This window comes from Elgaria multicarinata, chromosome 5 (genome assembly GCF_023053635.1).
Source record: "Elgaria multicarinata webbii isolate HBS135686 ecotype San Diego chromosome 5, rElgMul1.1.pri, whole genome shotgun sequence".
Classification (NCBI taxonomy): Eukaryota; Metazoa; Chordata; class Lepidosauria; order Squamata; family Anguidae; genus Elgaria; species Elgaria multicarinata.
The window spans coordinates 6437179-6452197 of NC_086175.1; the positions used below are offsets into that span (position 1 = coordinate 6437179).

At 42.0% G+C, this 15019-nt stretch overlaps 2 protein-coding genes across 3 annotated transcripts in view; one reads left to right on the forward strand and one right to left on the reverse strand.

Annotated features, from left to right (window-relative positions):
- Nucleotides 1–15019, forward strand: part of TPT1 (tumor protein, translationally-controlled 1) — a 225755-nt gene that overhangs the window by 100537 nt on the left and 110199 nt on the right. The gene's annotated exons all lie outside the window — the stretch shown is intronic.
- Nucleotides 1–15019, reverse strand: part of GTF2F2 (general transcription factor IIF subunit 2) — a 112373-nt gene that overhangs the window by 85568 nt on the left and 11786 nt on the right. For both annotated transcript variants that reach the window (XM_063125959.1, XM_063125958.1), the window contains exon 4: nucleotides 13335–13479. In XM_063125959.1, coding sequence (XP_062982029.1) covers nucleotides 13335–13479 — 145 coding nt within the window. The remainder of the gene's footprint in view (nucleotides 1–13334; nucleotides 13480–15019) is intronic.

Below are 15019 nucleotides of genomic sequence, written 5' to 3' on the forward strand. Positions count from 1 at the left end.
CCAGTCCCTGTTAGTAAACGGGCTGCCCTATTTTGTACCAGCTGAAGCTTCCGGACCGTTTTCAAAGGCAGCCCCACGTATAACGCATTGCAGTAATCCAAGCGAGAGGTTATCAGAGCATGGATAACTGTAGCTAGGCTATCTCTGTCCAGATAAGGGTGTAGTTGGTATATCAACCTAAGCTGATAAAAGGTGCTCTTTGCCACTGAGTTCACCTGTGCCTCAAGTTACAGTTCTGGATCCAAGAGCACCCCCAAACTACGGACCCGATCCTTTAGGGAGAGTGCAACCCCGTCCAGGACAGGGCAAACATCACCTCGCCGGACAGATGAACCACCCACTAACAGTACCTCCGTCTTGTCTGGATTGAGTCTCAGTTTGTTAGCCCTCATCCAGTCCATTACCGTGCCCAGGCACCGGTTCAGAACAGTCACTGCATCACCTGGGTTTGATGAAAAGGAAAGGTAGAGCTGGGTATCATCCGCATATTGATGACACCTCAGTCCACATCTCCGGATAACCTCCCCCAGCGGCTTCATGTATATGTTAAACAGCATAGGAATGGAGGAAATGGGAAGGCAAAGGAGGGGAGAGAAAGAGCAAGGCTTGGATATGGAAGGGAGAGAAAGAAGGGTTGGGGCAGGAGAGACATAGCAAGGCTAGAGGCTGAGAGTGGAGAGCGAGAGCAAGGGGGGAAGTCTTTACTAGGGGCTGAAAAGATAGCAATGTTGGTGCCAGGCGGGCCTCGCTGGGGAGATCATTCCATAATTAGTGGGGGCACCACTGAGAAGGCCCTCTCCCTTGTTGCCGTTTCCGATCCTCACTTAGAGTAGGCACTCGGAGGAGGACCTTAGATATTGAGCATAGTGTACGGGTAGGATCATTTTGAGAGAGGCATTCCGTCAGGTATTGCAGCCCCAAGCCTTTATAGGTTAGAACCAGCACCTTGAGTCGGGTTCGGAAACATACAGGCAGCCAATGCAAGCGGGCCAGAGTGGGTCTTATATGTTCGAACTTCCTGATCCCCGATATCAATCTGCCTGTTGCATATGTGGAAACATATATATTGGTAGAGTCATTATGAGATCCTTGTTTATTATTCAAGAACTAATTTACTGTAATTAATAAGGCTTTTGTTGTTTCTACAATCCTACATCCTCTGCTCTTGGCTATGTAAGAGAGGAGTAATAAAGGGAGCATTACAAGCTTATAGGGTAAAAGGGGTTTGGCCTGAGCCTTAAAGGTCCTAGTGGCAGCGAAGCCCAGTGTGTGTGAGAGAGAGAAAGTGGCTCCTGTTTGGAGTAAGAAAGCCCTTAGAGAAGAGAGATTCTCACTCAGATAGAGGCGGGAACGCCACAGTGACATTGAAGGCAAGGTGCCTCTTATGAAAGCATCTACAATTTCTGTATCACAACGAACATGTACATATGGAAGAAGGTACCCCCTCAAAACCAGTATGGCCTGGGTCTGTGATGCAGTATCTGATTTGTATCCTGGTCTTCCATCAAGAAAAATGTCACTCAAGGTAGCTCACAATCATAAATAAAACTTGATTAAAACAATAATAAAATAAATGCATTAAAACAATTAAAAACAACAACAACATAAAAACAATAGAGCTAGATACGGTAATAGAGTCACTAAAGTTACTATCGAGGCAAAGTATCTTCGTTCCCAACAAAACCTCAGACAGCAGGGATTTTTTAGCTTTAAAAAAATGCAGATAGAACCATGAATAGTACTGTAAGAGTGACAAGAAAAAATATTTCATAACACACAAAGATGTGTGGATCATCCAATGGAAGATGAAACATTTATGAAAGATCAAAAGACAGTAATTAACAAAACACAACAAAACTCTGCTTTGTCAAATCTATGTTCTGGCTAACTTGCATTATAAAACTCAACCATGGCCAGAGATGCTTAATGTATGTGGGGGGTGGGGTGGGGTGGGGAGGGGGCGTTTTCATTAATCCCCAGCTCTGGTAGTCAGAGGTGTGCTTTCTTTGAAATGGAGCTTGCACTTCTGGCTATCATTGTTTGTAGCCACTTACCCTTCATCTTTTGCTAGTAAGTTTCACAAGCATTTCTTACAGAAAGTATGTGTGCTTTTAAACGTTACTGCAGGTCCTCACTTTGCCCATTCCATGTTGGACCCCTGGTTTATACAGTACATGCAGCAGAATGAAGTGGGAATGAGTTGTACAATTATTACTGTGTATCAAACGGTTTTATTATTTCGCATAACAACGGATACAAGAGAGATCTGACTGAATCCACTGCTATAGATGCAGCAAGAGCAGAACAAAGGGACTAAACACATTCTTTAAAAACACCAACGGTCTTTTGTCAAGGGGTTCTTCATGGAACACACTGCTAGAAGTTGCTGTTAGTGGCCTGGGTGGATTCTCTATAGAATCTGGCCATGGCTGTAGTTGAAGACAAAAGGCAGAGTGAGAGGCACCCACCCATACACTTGATCTTCATCTTATTTTGGCTAGAGGGATTAGATTTTTCTTTTAAACTAGCCTTAATATGAAAGGCTGGTTTGAAATGAATATGAAACTCTTTCTATTTGCAGCATCTTCTTCCACATACTTATGATATGGATTTTAAATCAACAAATAACATATGTTCTGTCTGTGTGTTTCTGGAGGGAGGTGAGGTGTGGGGGGGGGCAGACAACAAGAAATGGAAGAGGTTTAGGACGGCCAGATCATAGTCTTCTGCTTGCTATAACCTTTAGTTCTTCCACGTTATTCATGATTATAAAAAAATTGATTATAAAAAAGATTATATGATTATAACCTTTTTTGATATACATTATACTCAGAATTCTGTAATTTCATAATTATCTTTCTAAGTGCTCAAAAGATATCCTGCTATTCATATTCAACTAACAAGTTAGCTATTTATTGGCTGTAATTTGTTTTCATTGGTTACACAAAATTTGTCATACTAGCGTACAAACAAATGAGGGTAACACTATGTTTTATCCTAATATTGGTGTCATGTCTAACCCTACTGCCCCTGTTTTGGGAGAAGGTGTTTCAGGTAATCAATCAGAATCAGATTCGGAAATAGAGGCGGTGGCGTCAGATACCAGCCAGCCTGTACCAGTGGCGGAGGAAGCTTTCACGGGCGATGCCATAGCTGGGAGTCAGCCCTCTCTAGAGCTTATCTCCTCAAGGCCAAATCCTACACACTCAGTGGGAAGTGAGCCTTCTTCCGGAGGAGAGCGTCCTGACAAGATAGCTGATGCTAGGGTCCGCCGGAAGCGCAAACGCATGGAGCGGAAGGAAGGCGTGAGAAAGTCGGTCTGACTAGAATTGTGCCAGAACCTGTCTCCACACCATACTCTCTAAAGTTACGGGCATTTGGAAAGTGGCTTCCTATTTTTCTTGAGCAGACAATTGTCTTGCTTAGTTTGCATAGTTTTGCCTAGGGGGAAGTTTCCAAGAGGTTAGACTCTCTTCAGGTAGAAGAGCTGTTTGTTGCTTAATAAAAGCTTTGTGGATTACTTCGCAAGCCTCGTCATTTTCTCCCATTGAAAGCAGGAGTTTTCTGAGAAACATAAATATATCTCCACATCAAACAGAAGAAGAAAGTTATACTGTGACTTTCACTAGAAAGCAATGGAATTAATTTACATTCTAAGCAGTATATTTGGAAGGATTACTTCTAATTTTCATGTCAGCAAATAAAAATAAACATGAAGAGGGAGGATTAAAAGAGCACAGTAGCCAATCACATCATATATCATGCTCAAGTGTAAACCTAGAAAGGTAAAGCGAAGACATGCAATGGAATGGCTTCCAGCAACAGGTAATCCCTGCTGGCAGGGCCGGTGCTACCATAGACGCCACTCAGGCAGCCGCCTAGAGCGCCAAGGTAAGGGGGGCACCGAACACCGCACCTGGAAGCCACTCTCCCACAGTGGCTCTGAGAGGGCAGCTTCCAGGTGCGCCATTCCGAAGCCACCCGCACGCCCAAGCGTCCTGGCTTCTCTTCGGCTGGGCGCCCACCCAGCCGAAGTGAAGCCATGCCCAACCCCCACTCCAGCGTCCTGGCTTTCGCCCAGCCAAAGCAAAGCCAGGACGCTGGGGCGGGCGGCTTTGGAATGGTGCGCCCGGAAGTCACTCTCCCAGAGCGGCTTCTGGCCGGGTGAGCCGTTCCAAAGCCGCCCCACCCCCACCCCCAGTGTCCTGGCTTCACTTCAGCTGGGCGCCCACCCAGACGAAGTGAAGCCATGCCCACCCACCCCACCCCAGCGTTCTGGCTTTGCTTCAGCTGGGTGGGCAAGATGGCACCCCGCACCTGGATACCCTGGGGTGGGGTGGGGATGGGTGAAAGCAGCTCACCTGCCTAGGGCGCAAAATAGTCTGGCACCGGCCCTGCCTGCTGACAGAAAGCTGTATTGATCATGAATGCACTATGTTTGCCATGTTCTTTTCCTGTTTTTCATAGAGCATGTGGTGTGGGGGTGTGAGTGGGGGTATAAGTGTGATATCGTCTTTCTGATAAATAAAAAAACAATGTACACTCCTATCCATTTTGTTACTTGTGATTCAGTGCTTTCCAAAGCTGAAGGCGAGCCATATCTAGGAGCATAAGCCAGACATACAAGATGGGGTATAAGAACTCTAGGATAGTTTCTTAATTGGGCAAAGAGAAATCTAATTACCTCTTAAATTGTTAAGTGACAAATTGGACAAAGGACCCATTTATATTCCTTTTAAATTAAACAACAGTATCAATTTGGGCAATGAATTTGTGTCCTTTAAATTATCCCCATATATCCTACTTTTCCTATCCATAAATCTTCCCCACTTTAGGAATATCTCCTACCGCTTGCTAGTTAGAGCTGCCAAATTTCTAGGTGTGGCTTCAAAACACAAAAAAATGGGAGGAAAGTCAGTGGTTTTCTCACAGCCAACAGAAATATCTACAACCCTGTCAACACGCCCAAATGTCTGTTTGTGTTTAATGACTGTTGATAGCATCAGAAATATCAGCTGAATAAAACCAGTGGGGTTTTTTAAGTTCCTAAGTGCTAACTTACAAACAATGAACATATTTCTTAAATAAACAACTTCTGTAAAACTCAGGTTAATATAGAACTGTACAAGGGCTACACATTACACATAAATGTATACAAGGATAGCCTTAGGAACCTTTTTCTTCTGCAAAAGGAACTCCAAGAAGTAAACTGAGAGCAGAGAAGCAGCAGATAACCAAAGGGTTAAATGCCCCCTCATTATAGCTGCTTTGCTGCTCACTATATCTTGCCCAGGGTATTTTTATCTATTTGGTTTTGCTATGAAAGTCTGTATTCATTGAGAGAAGTTATAATGTCAGTGAGTAGGCCAGAAACCTAGTTTTACTTCTGTGTATTGAGCATAAGACACTAGTGGCTGCCTTGGTTATGTGCTGGCTGTGGAAGTGAGGCTTCAAAGTGGCAGTTTCAAATTAACTAGGAGGAGAAGCTCCCATTATTTGGATTCGCCAGTGTGTGTGTGTCTGTGTGTCAGCAAATGTGATTGGCACTTTGAACTCAGTGCCAAGACTCAGTAATGGGCTGGATGAGGGCCAATAAACTGAGATTGAATCCTGGCAAGACGGAAGCCCTGTGGGTGAGTGGTTCCCGAGTCCGGGAGACAGGCTCATTGCCTGTTCTGGATGGGGTTGCTCTGCCTCTGAAAGATCTGGTTTGTAGTTTGGGAGTACTCTTAGACCCAATTCTGTCGTTGGGAGGCTCAAGTAGCCGCCACGGCTCGGAGTGCCTTTTACCATCTTCGGTTGGTTTGCCAACTACGGCCTCTCCTGGACTGGGATAGCTTGGCCACGGTGGTACAGGCATTGGTAACCTCAAGAATGGATTACTGCAATGCACTCTATGTGGGGCTGCCCTTGAAGCTGCTCCGGAAGCTGGAGCTAGTGCAGAATGCTGCAGCTCAGCTGTTGTCTGGAGCTGCCCCTTTCCAGCATGTATTATTTGAAGGAACGCCTCCTCCCATATGTACCTGCCCAGACCTTAAGATCATCTACAGGGGCCCTTCTCTGTGAACCCCTGCCAAAGGAAGTGAGGCAGGTGGCTACTAGGAGGAGGGCTTTTTCCACTGTGGCACCCCAGTTGTGGAATGAGCTCCCCAGAGAGGTCCGCCTGGCGCCTACACTGTACTCCTTTCATCGCCAGCTGAAGACCTTTTTATTCTCTCAGTATTTTAACACTTAATTTTAACTTAAATTCTGTATTTTAATTTTATATCAATTTTACTGCGTAGTTCTTATCCTGGTTGTGCTTTTTATACTGTATTTTGTATTTGTGCTTTTAACCTGTTGGTTGTTTTATTATTGTTTTAATTTTTGTGAACCGCCCAGAGAGCTTCGGCTATTGGGCGGTATAAAAATGTAATAAATAAATAAAAACTCCTCTGCTGAGGGAACTGCACTGGCTGCCTATTCGCTACCGGGCCAGGTTTAAGGTTCTTGTACTTGTGTACAAAGCCCTAAACAACTTGGGACCAGGATACCTGAGAGAGCGCCTTCTCCCTTACCAACCTGCCCGGTCACTGAGGTCATCCGAGGGCCTGCTCCTGGTGGTTCCACCTAGATCCATCCTCCGATTGGATCCACCAGGGGAAGAGCCTTCAGCGTGGTGGTGCCCCTCCTGTGGAATTCCCTGCCTCTGGAGGTCAGGCAGGCGCCAACCTTGTACTCCTTTCGGCGCCTCCTGAAAACATCTTTATTCCAAGAAGCCTTTCTTTAATATGCAGCCTTGGATCTCTGTTATTGCTTCTTTTAAATGTTGTTTTAACTGTTTTATTAGGTTTTTATTTTCATTTTATCTTGTACACCGCTCTGAAATTTTTCAATGGGGAGCGGTATATAAATATCTATATAAACAAAAATGTAAATGTTCGTTCGAAACAGACGTTATATCTCCGAAAGTTCTTCACCGATTGCTTTGAAATTTTGACACAACGTTGCATTCGAATACGCGAGCGTTGTTATGTAACTATGTTCTATATGGGGACAAAAGTTTTTCTTAAAATCAAAGAAATAGGCCTCCTCAAAACCAGTCCTGCTGATCATTGTGACATCGCCAACCAGTAGGCCAATCCACTGCCTCTGTCTCCTCTCCTATTTGCATGTTCTCTCCTATTTGCTGTTATAGGTCATTGTGACATTGCCAACCAATAGGCCAATCCACTGCCTCTGCCTTCTCTCCTATTTGCATGCTCTCTCACAATTGGCTGAGTGAATATAGATGTCACACCTGTGACAGTTACACGTTCTGAAGAAAGGTAACTGCCAGGAGTTTCCACTAACCTCCTCACCGTAAAAACATCCTTTTTTAAAAACCAAACAATCTGCTTTACTTCATCCAAATAATGCCTCGCAGAAGATCACACTTAGGTCGTCGTACTCGCAGAGCGGAAGCACTGCGATGAGAAATTGCAAATCAGACTGAGGAAGAACGGGCATCAGCAAACGAGAAAAAAAGAAAAATAATGCCTCAAATACGTGCCAAGGAACCAGCCAAGCAACGTTCAGCCAGACTTGAGGATGCACGATTGCGAGCACGGCAATCGCGTTCTACAGCTTCAGATCTGCTTTGTTCTCAACAGAATGAATGCGACAGGCTGAGAGTGGCTGAAAGACGTCAACAAGCGTCAAACACGACTCCGTGGTAAACAATCACACGATTACAATCGCCTTGCATTCCGGTACAACCCAGCTGATGATTATAGTTTGAGGCGGCATGTTCTCATCGGCACTATGACTGAAGTGTGTCCTTATTGCAGGGCTCTTAAATTTAATGGAGAAACAAAAGGAATGTGTTGCGCTGCTGGAAAAATTAAACTGCCTCAACTTGGAGGACCACCAGAGCCATTACAAACTTTGCTTGCCAGATATACCGCAGAATCAAAGCATTTCCTATCTAACATCAGGAAATACAACTCATGCTTCCAAATGACGTCGTTCGGCGCAGAAATCATCACAGCTCCATTTATGCCAACTTTCAAAGGACAAATTCAGCGCAATGAACTATTATTCATACCGATTAATGATTCGAGAAAATGAAGACAATCACATTTTGAAATGCCGTCAATTATTTCACCAATACATTGTAGATATGTATGCAAAAATAGAAACAGAACGTTTGATATTCATCCGTTTAAATCAGACCAAGCTTCGCTCAGAAGAATACGTTCATTTGCAAGATGCAGTTGTAAATGACGGTAATACAACTAACGTTGGAAGACTAACAATTTTGCCATCTTCATATACAGGCAGTCCACGTCATATGCATGAGTACGCTCAAGATGCAATTGCGTATGTTCGTCACTACGGCCGTCCAGACCTATTCATTACATTCACATGCAATCCAGCTTGGGACGATATATAACAGCTTTTACTTCCTGGCCAATTGCCGGTGGATAGGCATGACATCACAGCACGTGTTTTCAGACAGAAGCTGAAATCGCTGATGGATTTCATGGTAAAACATGAAGTGTTTGGGTCTGTGCGCTGCTGGATGTACTCAGTGGAATGGCAAAAGAGAGGATTGCCACACCCACATACACTAATCTGGCTCAAAAACAAAATCACTTCAAATGAAATTGACAGTGTAATATGCGCTGAAATACCAGATGCCGACGTCGATAAGGATTTGCATGAAGTTGTGACGAAAAATATGATACATGGACCTTGCGGTACACTGAATCCAAATTCACCATGCATGATAGACGGAAAATGTTCTAAACGATATCCTCGAGCATTAGTATCCAACACAGTTACAGGAAACGATGGATATCTTTTATACAGACGAAGATCAGCAGAAGATGGCGGAAAATTAGCAACCATAAAAATGCAAAACAGTGACATCGAAGTAGATAGCCGGTGGGTTGTTCCATATTCGCCTTTGCTATCAAAAACATACAAAGCGCACATAAATGTGGAATACTGTAACTCCGTAAAATCAATAAAATACTTTTGTAAGTACGTGAATAAAGGCAGCGACATGGCAGTTTTTGGCGTGCAACCAGAAATAAGTGATAGGAATGCGGTCATACATATCGATGAAATAGCACAGTATCAGGCTTATGTAGCACAGTATACATAAGCAGCAATGAAGCTGTATGGCGAATTCTATCATTTCCCATACATGAACGAAGTCCAGCTGTTGTTCACTTAGCAGTACATCTAGAAAATGGACAACGCGTTTATTTCACAGCTGCAAATGTGGAAAAAATAGCCCTGAATCCACCGGCTACAACGTTAACTGGTTTCTTCACGTTATGTCAAAATGATGCATTTGCAAAAACACTGCTGTATTCGGAAGTGCCTACGTATTACACATGGAATGCAAGTAGAAAATCATTTCAACGACGCAAACGAGGACAGCGAGTCAATGGACAACCTGGCATATTCAAAGAAACAACGATAGGCAGACTGTACACCGTGCATCCCAATCAAGATGAATGCTTCTTTCTTCGCATGCTGTTGGTAAATGTGCCCGGTCCAACATCTTTCCATCAATTGAGAATTGTCAACAGCGTTACACGTGCCACTTTCCGCAGTGCATGTCAAGCTCTGAATTTATTGGAGAACGACCGACACTGGGATGTATGCATTAATGACGCATGCAACACATCACATCCAAATCAAATTCGTGCATTGTTTGCAAAGATATTGACCGCCTGCTCTCCTTCATCTCCAACAGAGTTATGGGAGAAATATAAATCAGACATGGCTGAAGATATTCTCCGTCGAATACGCAAAGAAAATTCAAATATGAACATGGATTTCACACCAGAAATCTACAACGAAGCGTTGATAATGATTGAAGATTTGTGCTTAGAAATCGCAAACAAAGTTCTCAATCAACTGGGAATGCCATCACCGAATCGAACTGTTGCTGCTTCGTTCGATGTAGAATTGCGTCGTGAACAAAATTACAACACGGATGATCTTTTGTCGTATGTGCAATCAACTATTCCTAAGCTAACGCTTGAGCAAAAACACATTTACGATCAAATAATGAAAACCATCAATAACGGGATTGGAGAAATCTTCTTCTTAGATGCGCCAGGAGGAACTGGTAAAATGTTCCTAATTAGATTGATTCTGGCAGCAACTCGATCCCAAAATGACATAGCCTTAGCTCTTGCGTCATCCAGAATAGCTGCGACATTGCTACCTGGTGGAAGAACTGCTCATTCCGCTTTGAAATTGCCATTAAACATACAATTCATTGAAACTCCCACGTGCAACATTTCCAAAGCATCCGGCAAAAATATCACAAAACTTATTGTTTGGGATGAATGCACAATGGCACACAAAAAATCACTTGAGGCTCTTGATAGATCATTGCAAGATTTGCGTGGAAACATCAGACCATTTGGGAATGCATTAATATTGCTTGCAGGAGATTTCAGGCAAACATTACCTGTAATTCCTCGATCGACACCAGCGGACGAAATAAATGCTTGCCTGAAACACTCTACTTTGTAGCGACACATAAAGACGTTAAAATTAACTACAAATATGCGTGTCCAGCTGCAAAACGATCGATCAGCTGAGATATTCTCACGTCAATTGCTGGAAATTGGGAACGGAAAGGTGCCGGTTGATCTGACCTCAGGACGAATTTCATTACCTCATAACTTCTGCAATTTAGTGACGTCAAAAGAAGAATTGGTTGAAAAAGTATTTCCAAATATTCAAACCAATTATAAGAATCACAATTGGCTGAGTGAACGAGCTATTCTTGCGGCCAAGAACAAAAACGTCTATGAACTTAACAATATTATTCAATCTAACATTCAAAGCGAGGCAGTCACATACAAGTCCATCGACACTGTTGTGGAAGCAGATGAAGCGGTTAATTATCCAACAGAATTTTTGAATTCACTCGATCTGCCAGGGATGCCACCGCACGTACTGCAATTGAAAATCGGCATGCCAATTATCATGTTGTGAAATATCAACCAGCCAAAACTTTGCAACAGCACGCGGCTTGCAGTAAAAAAATTAATGAGCAACGTCATAGAAGGGACAATCTTGACAGGACCTTTCAAAGGTGAAGATGTCCTCATTCCTCGCATTCCTATGATTCCAACAGATATGCCATTTCAATTTAAGAGATTGCAATTCCCAATTCGATTGGCGTTTGCAATCACCATCAACAAAGCTCAGGGCCAATCTTTAGAATTGTGCGGTTTAGATCTAGACACAGATTGATTCTCACATGGACAATTATATGTTTCGTGTTCTAGAGTCGGCAAACCAGACAATCTCTATATCTACACAGACAAGGGAACAACTAAAAATATTGTATATCCACAAGCATTGTGAAATTAAACATATTAGAAACATCCGCTTTGTCTTTTCTTTCTTTTCAATTTAACCAGACTGAGCCACAGCAACGCGTGGCAGGGTACAGCTAGTTCTAAATAAATAAACAATAAATAATAAATAAAGGGCAAGAAAAGTCAATGGGAGTCTGTTAGTAGTTGTTGATTGAGGAGAGCAATGGAAGACCAGAGCTGAAGAAGAGAGCAGGTGGCTAAAGGAAGAAGAACTCAGAGCTGGGGAAAGAAGAAGGTCATTCTGGGACAACTTTTCTGGGAAGAAACCTGTGATCCAGAGCAGGTGGCTGAAGACAGCGGGAGGCCATGCTATGAGATAATGATGAAGCTTCAAGCAGTCAGCAGAGGTCAGCACCAGAAGGCTTTGGGCAGAGGTCTGACCAGAGGGAACTTCAGCAAGTAGTGCTTGAAACCAAATCACCCTAGAAGCCAGAAGCAGCAGGAAAAGCTGGAGATAGACAGAGGGGAATTGCTGCACAGCAGCATCTGTTCCTGGTTATAAGGAATTGGCTGGGGAGGAGTTTAGGAAAATCTGGTGGGAGGGAAAAACTATTGAGAGCTTACTTTGCTGGGGAAGATTCTCTTACATATTAGGAACAGTAAACAATCATATTTGATCCATATACCTTTAAATAATCCTATCCTATCATTTGAAAAGTTACATTTTATATCCTTGTGTAAATAATTCCCTTAATAAATACCTTAATTTTGTTCAGGTTATGAGGTTTTTTCTAGCGGTGATGTTAATCCCATACCTATGAAAGAGGAACCACGCTACTGGGTTTCTAAAAGGTACAGAGGCTGATTTTTGCTGGCGGTTGTTAAAAACGTTGTAGTTGAAAGAGCTTTACGGTAGGGAGCTCAATAGAGCAATTTTAAGAAGCAGCACCAAGAGTGCTGCAAGGCACTGAAAACGACATCACTTCTGGACTAGCAAGCAGCCAGGACAAATGCCAATACCATTCATAGGGCCTGCTATTTGCCTCAGTAGTGATGCCCTATGTGGAGCTTTGTAGTGCACAAGGCATCACTTCTCACGTAGCAAACATCTCACACAAAATGACAGGATTCCCAAGAGGCCTCCGATACCTCCGTGGCAACCTTCCACACTCTATTTTGCCAGCTTTAGAACATCTTCATGGGTTACAAGTTTCTTTTTGAACCCAACTATAGTTCTGGAGTTAACCTGTTAAGTGTTTAAATGGTCTGAATTCAGAATGTGTCAGGGAGAGCCTTTGTATGATTACCACCACCACCACCTGAAATCTGAAACAACCAACGAACCCTGCTCCAAATCAAGTTTTTAATGGATATCCAATTGCCACTACAAAGGCCAATGCCAGTTCTGGGGTGTCCCTAGAACTATTGAATAGTCTCCCTCAGGAGATACTCTTGCTTGTTTTCAGAAGTCAATGAAAACATTACTTAGCTAAACATTTGAGAATCAAAATTATTTCATTTCTGCTGATGGTACTTGCTTAGCTTGTGTGTTTTTGCTGCACTACTTTTGTATAATTTATCTGCTTTATGCTGTAAACCACTTAGAAAGGTGGTATATAAAATAATGTAAATAAATTAAGTAAATAAAAGGTAAACCTAAAATTCAAGGCAAGTCATTACTTGTGTGGTTTTCTGTTTTTGATTAAGATTCTCTATAGTGACATTCAGTTTCTGACACAAAACATTAAGTTTCAACAATATAGCATAATCCGTTTCCAACAGCAGAAATTTCAGGGTTTAATTTTTTTAATTTCAGACTGTTGTCAATTTTTGTTCAGTTCTAAATGCCCAGGCTACGTAAGAAAAGCTGAAAAGCATAAATGCAGCAAAGTGCAAACCAAAGAGGCCATCAAAGAACATTGGGAGGTTTAACTTTAGTTTAACAGAAAAACATCTATGGCAACATCTATAGTTATGCAGGACTTTGGTTAGCAGCCAGTGTTTCATTCAACTTACCTACACAGCTCTCTGTAAACACCGTTAATGTCTGTCCTCCCACGTTTTGTAAAAGAAAAGGGTGTTCTCTGGGTGCACTGATGGAAGTTGGCTTCCCACCAATATCACCAATGTTTGCAAGATCTTCATTCAAAGTGAAAGATACCTGGCAACCACAAATGCCGTTAAATATTTATTAGAAAGAATTGTAAACTGCTTTTGACAATTTAGAAAATAAAAATAAAAAATATATTTCATATGTAGAATAGGGTTGGGAAAGGTCTCAGCCCCGGATGAGTCACTTTGTCAATTGTGAAGGCAGTCTATCTCCCAAGAGGGTCAGACTACTCAGGATATTTTTAGAGGAGGAAACTGAACACATATAAAGTCAAATAATATTAAACATGGGTTGAAGTTGCCGACTGGGTCGTAAAGGTGGGTCTCAGGTCTAAAAAGGTTGAAGGTTATTGAAATAGACAACAGTAGACTGCATACACAACTAGCCCTCACTCATTATTGTAAGGTGACATCTTATACCCTTATTTTATTTTAGCAAAGTATTCTTTTATTTTATTTTTTATTTATTTATTTATTTATTTATTACATTTTACTAGTTGCTGTAACAGAAAATTAGAAACATAACTCCCCACCCATCCTACAAAACCAGTTTTAATGATTATATAAAAACAGGTATTTTATTTGTGTCAGAAACAACAATTTGAATATCCAGAATGATGGGGAAATGATTAATGATCTGTTCCCAAATCAGTCTCAAGAAATAAATGCTTCCAACAGGGTATATAACCAGCCACAGCTACAGTAAGAGCTATGATGTTATGCCACTATTGCTCCTAGATATTCAGAATTGATGTTTTACCACTGGATACCATATGCTTTCTTGGTAGAAAGATAAACACTAATAAGGTGGTGAAGATGAGTTATGCCTTCCTCATAGCACATCAAATTAAAGGCAATACCGAATACACTGGCAATATAGAAGCCAGGCTTTTATTGGTGTGATTAATTACACCGATAGAGAGAAACTTTAAACATTATATGAATTGTTATTAGGTAGTAACATCTGAAACTTGATAAAACCAACTGCTGCAAACTTGGAATGTAATATGTTAATTGTGAATTAATAAAGTAGCAAGTAAAGGGATGAGGAACACAGTAAAAGGGACATTTATTCACAAACAGTAATCCAGCCTTCCCCAAATTGATAATCTCCAGATGTTTTGCCTTTTACTCCCATCAGCAAGGCAGCAGCGCCAATGGTCAAGAATCCTGGGGGTTGTAGTCCAAAATATCTGAAGGGTACCAGTTTGAGGAAAGCTATATAATACACCAATGCTACTTCTGTACCCCATCAGTGGAGTTTAAAGAAAACCAGGGCTGAGTTGCACAGTTAAGTCTCTATCTCACATAATTACATTCCAATGAGATTGTAAAATACACTGATTTTTAATTTTAGGCTTCCTCTTGGAACAAGAACCTTTGACTACATGTAATTAGCTTGGTTTCAAATGCATGAAAACAAAAAAGATGTTCACTCTTCAGAACAATTTTTTTAATATTTCCCAAAGGTATCCCTCCCCCTGCACACACACACACACACACACACACTCCCATTACTGGTATAGGGATATACCAATAGCGAAAGCTGAAGTAACTAGTTGATCAATTGATTTAATTAAACAACCAAT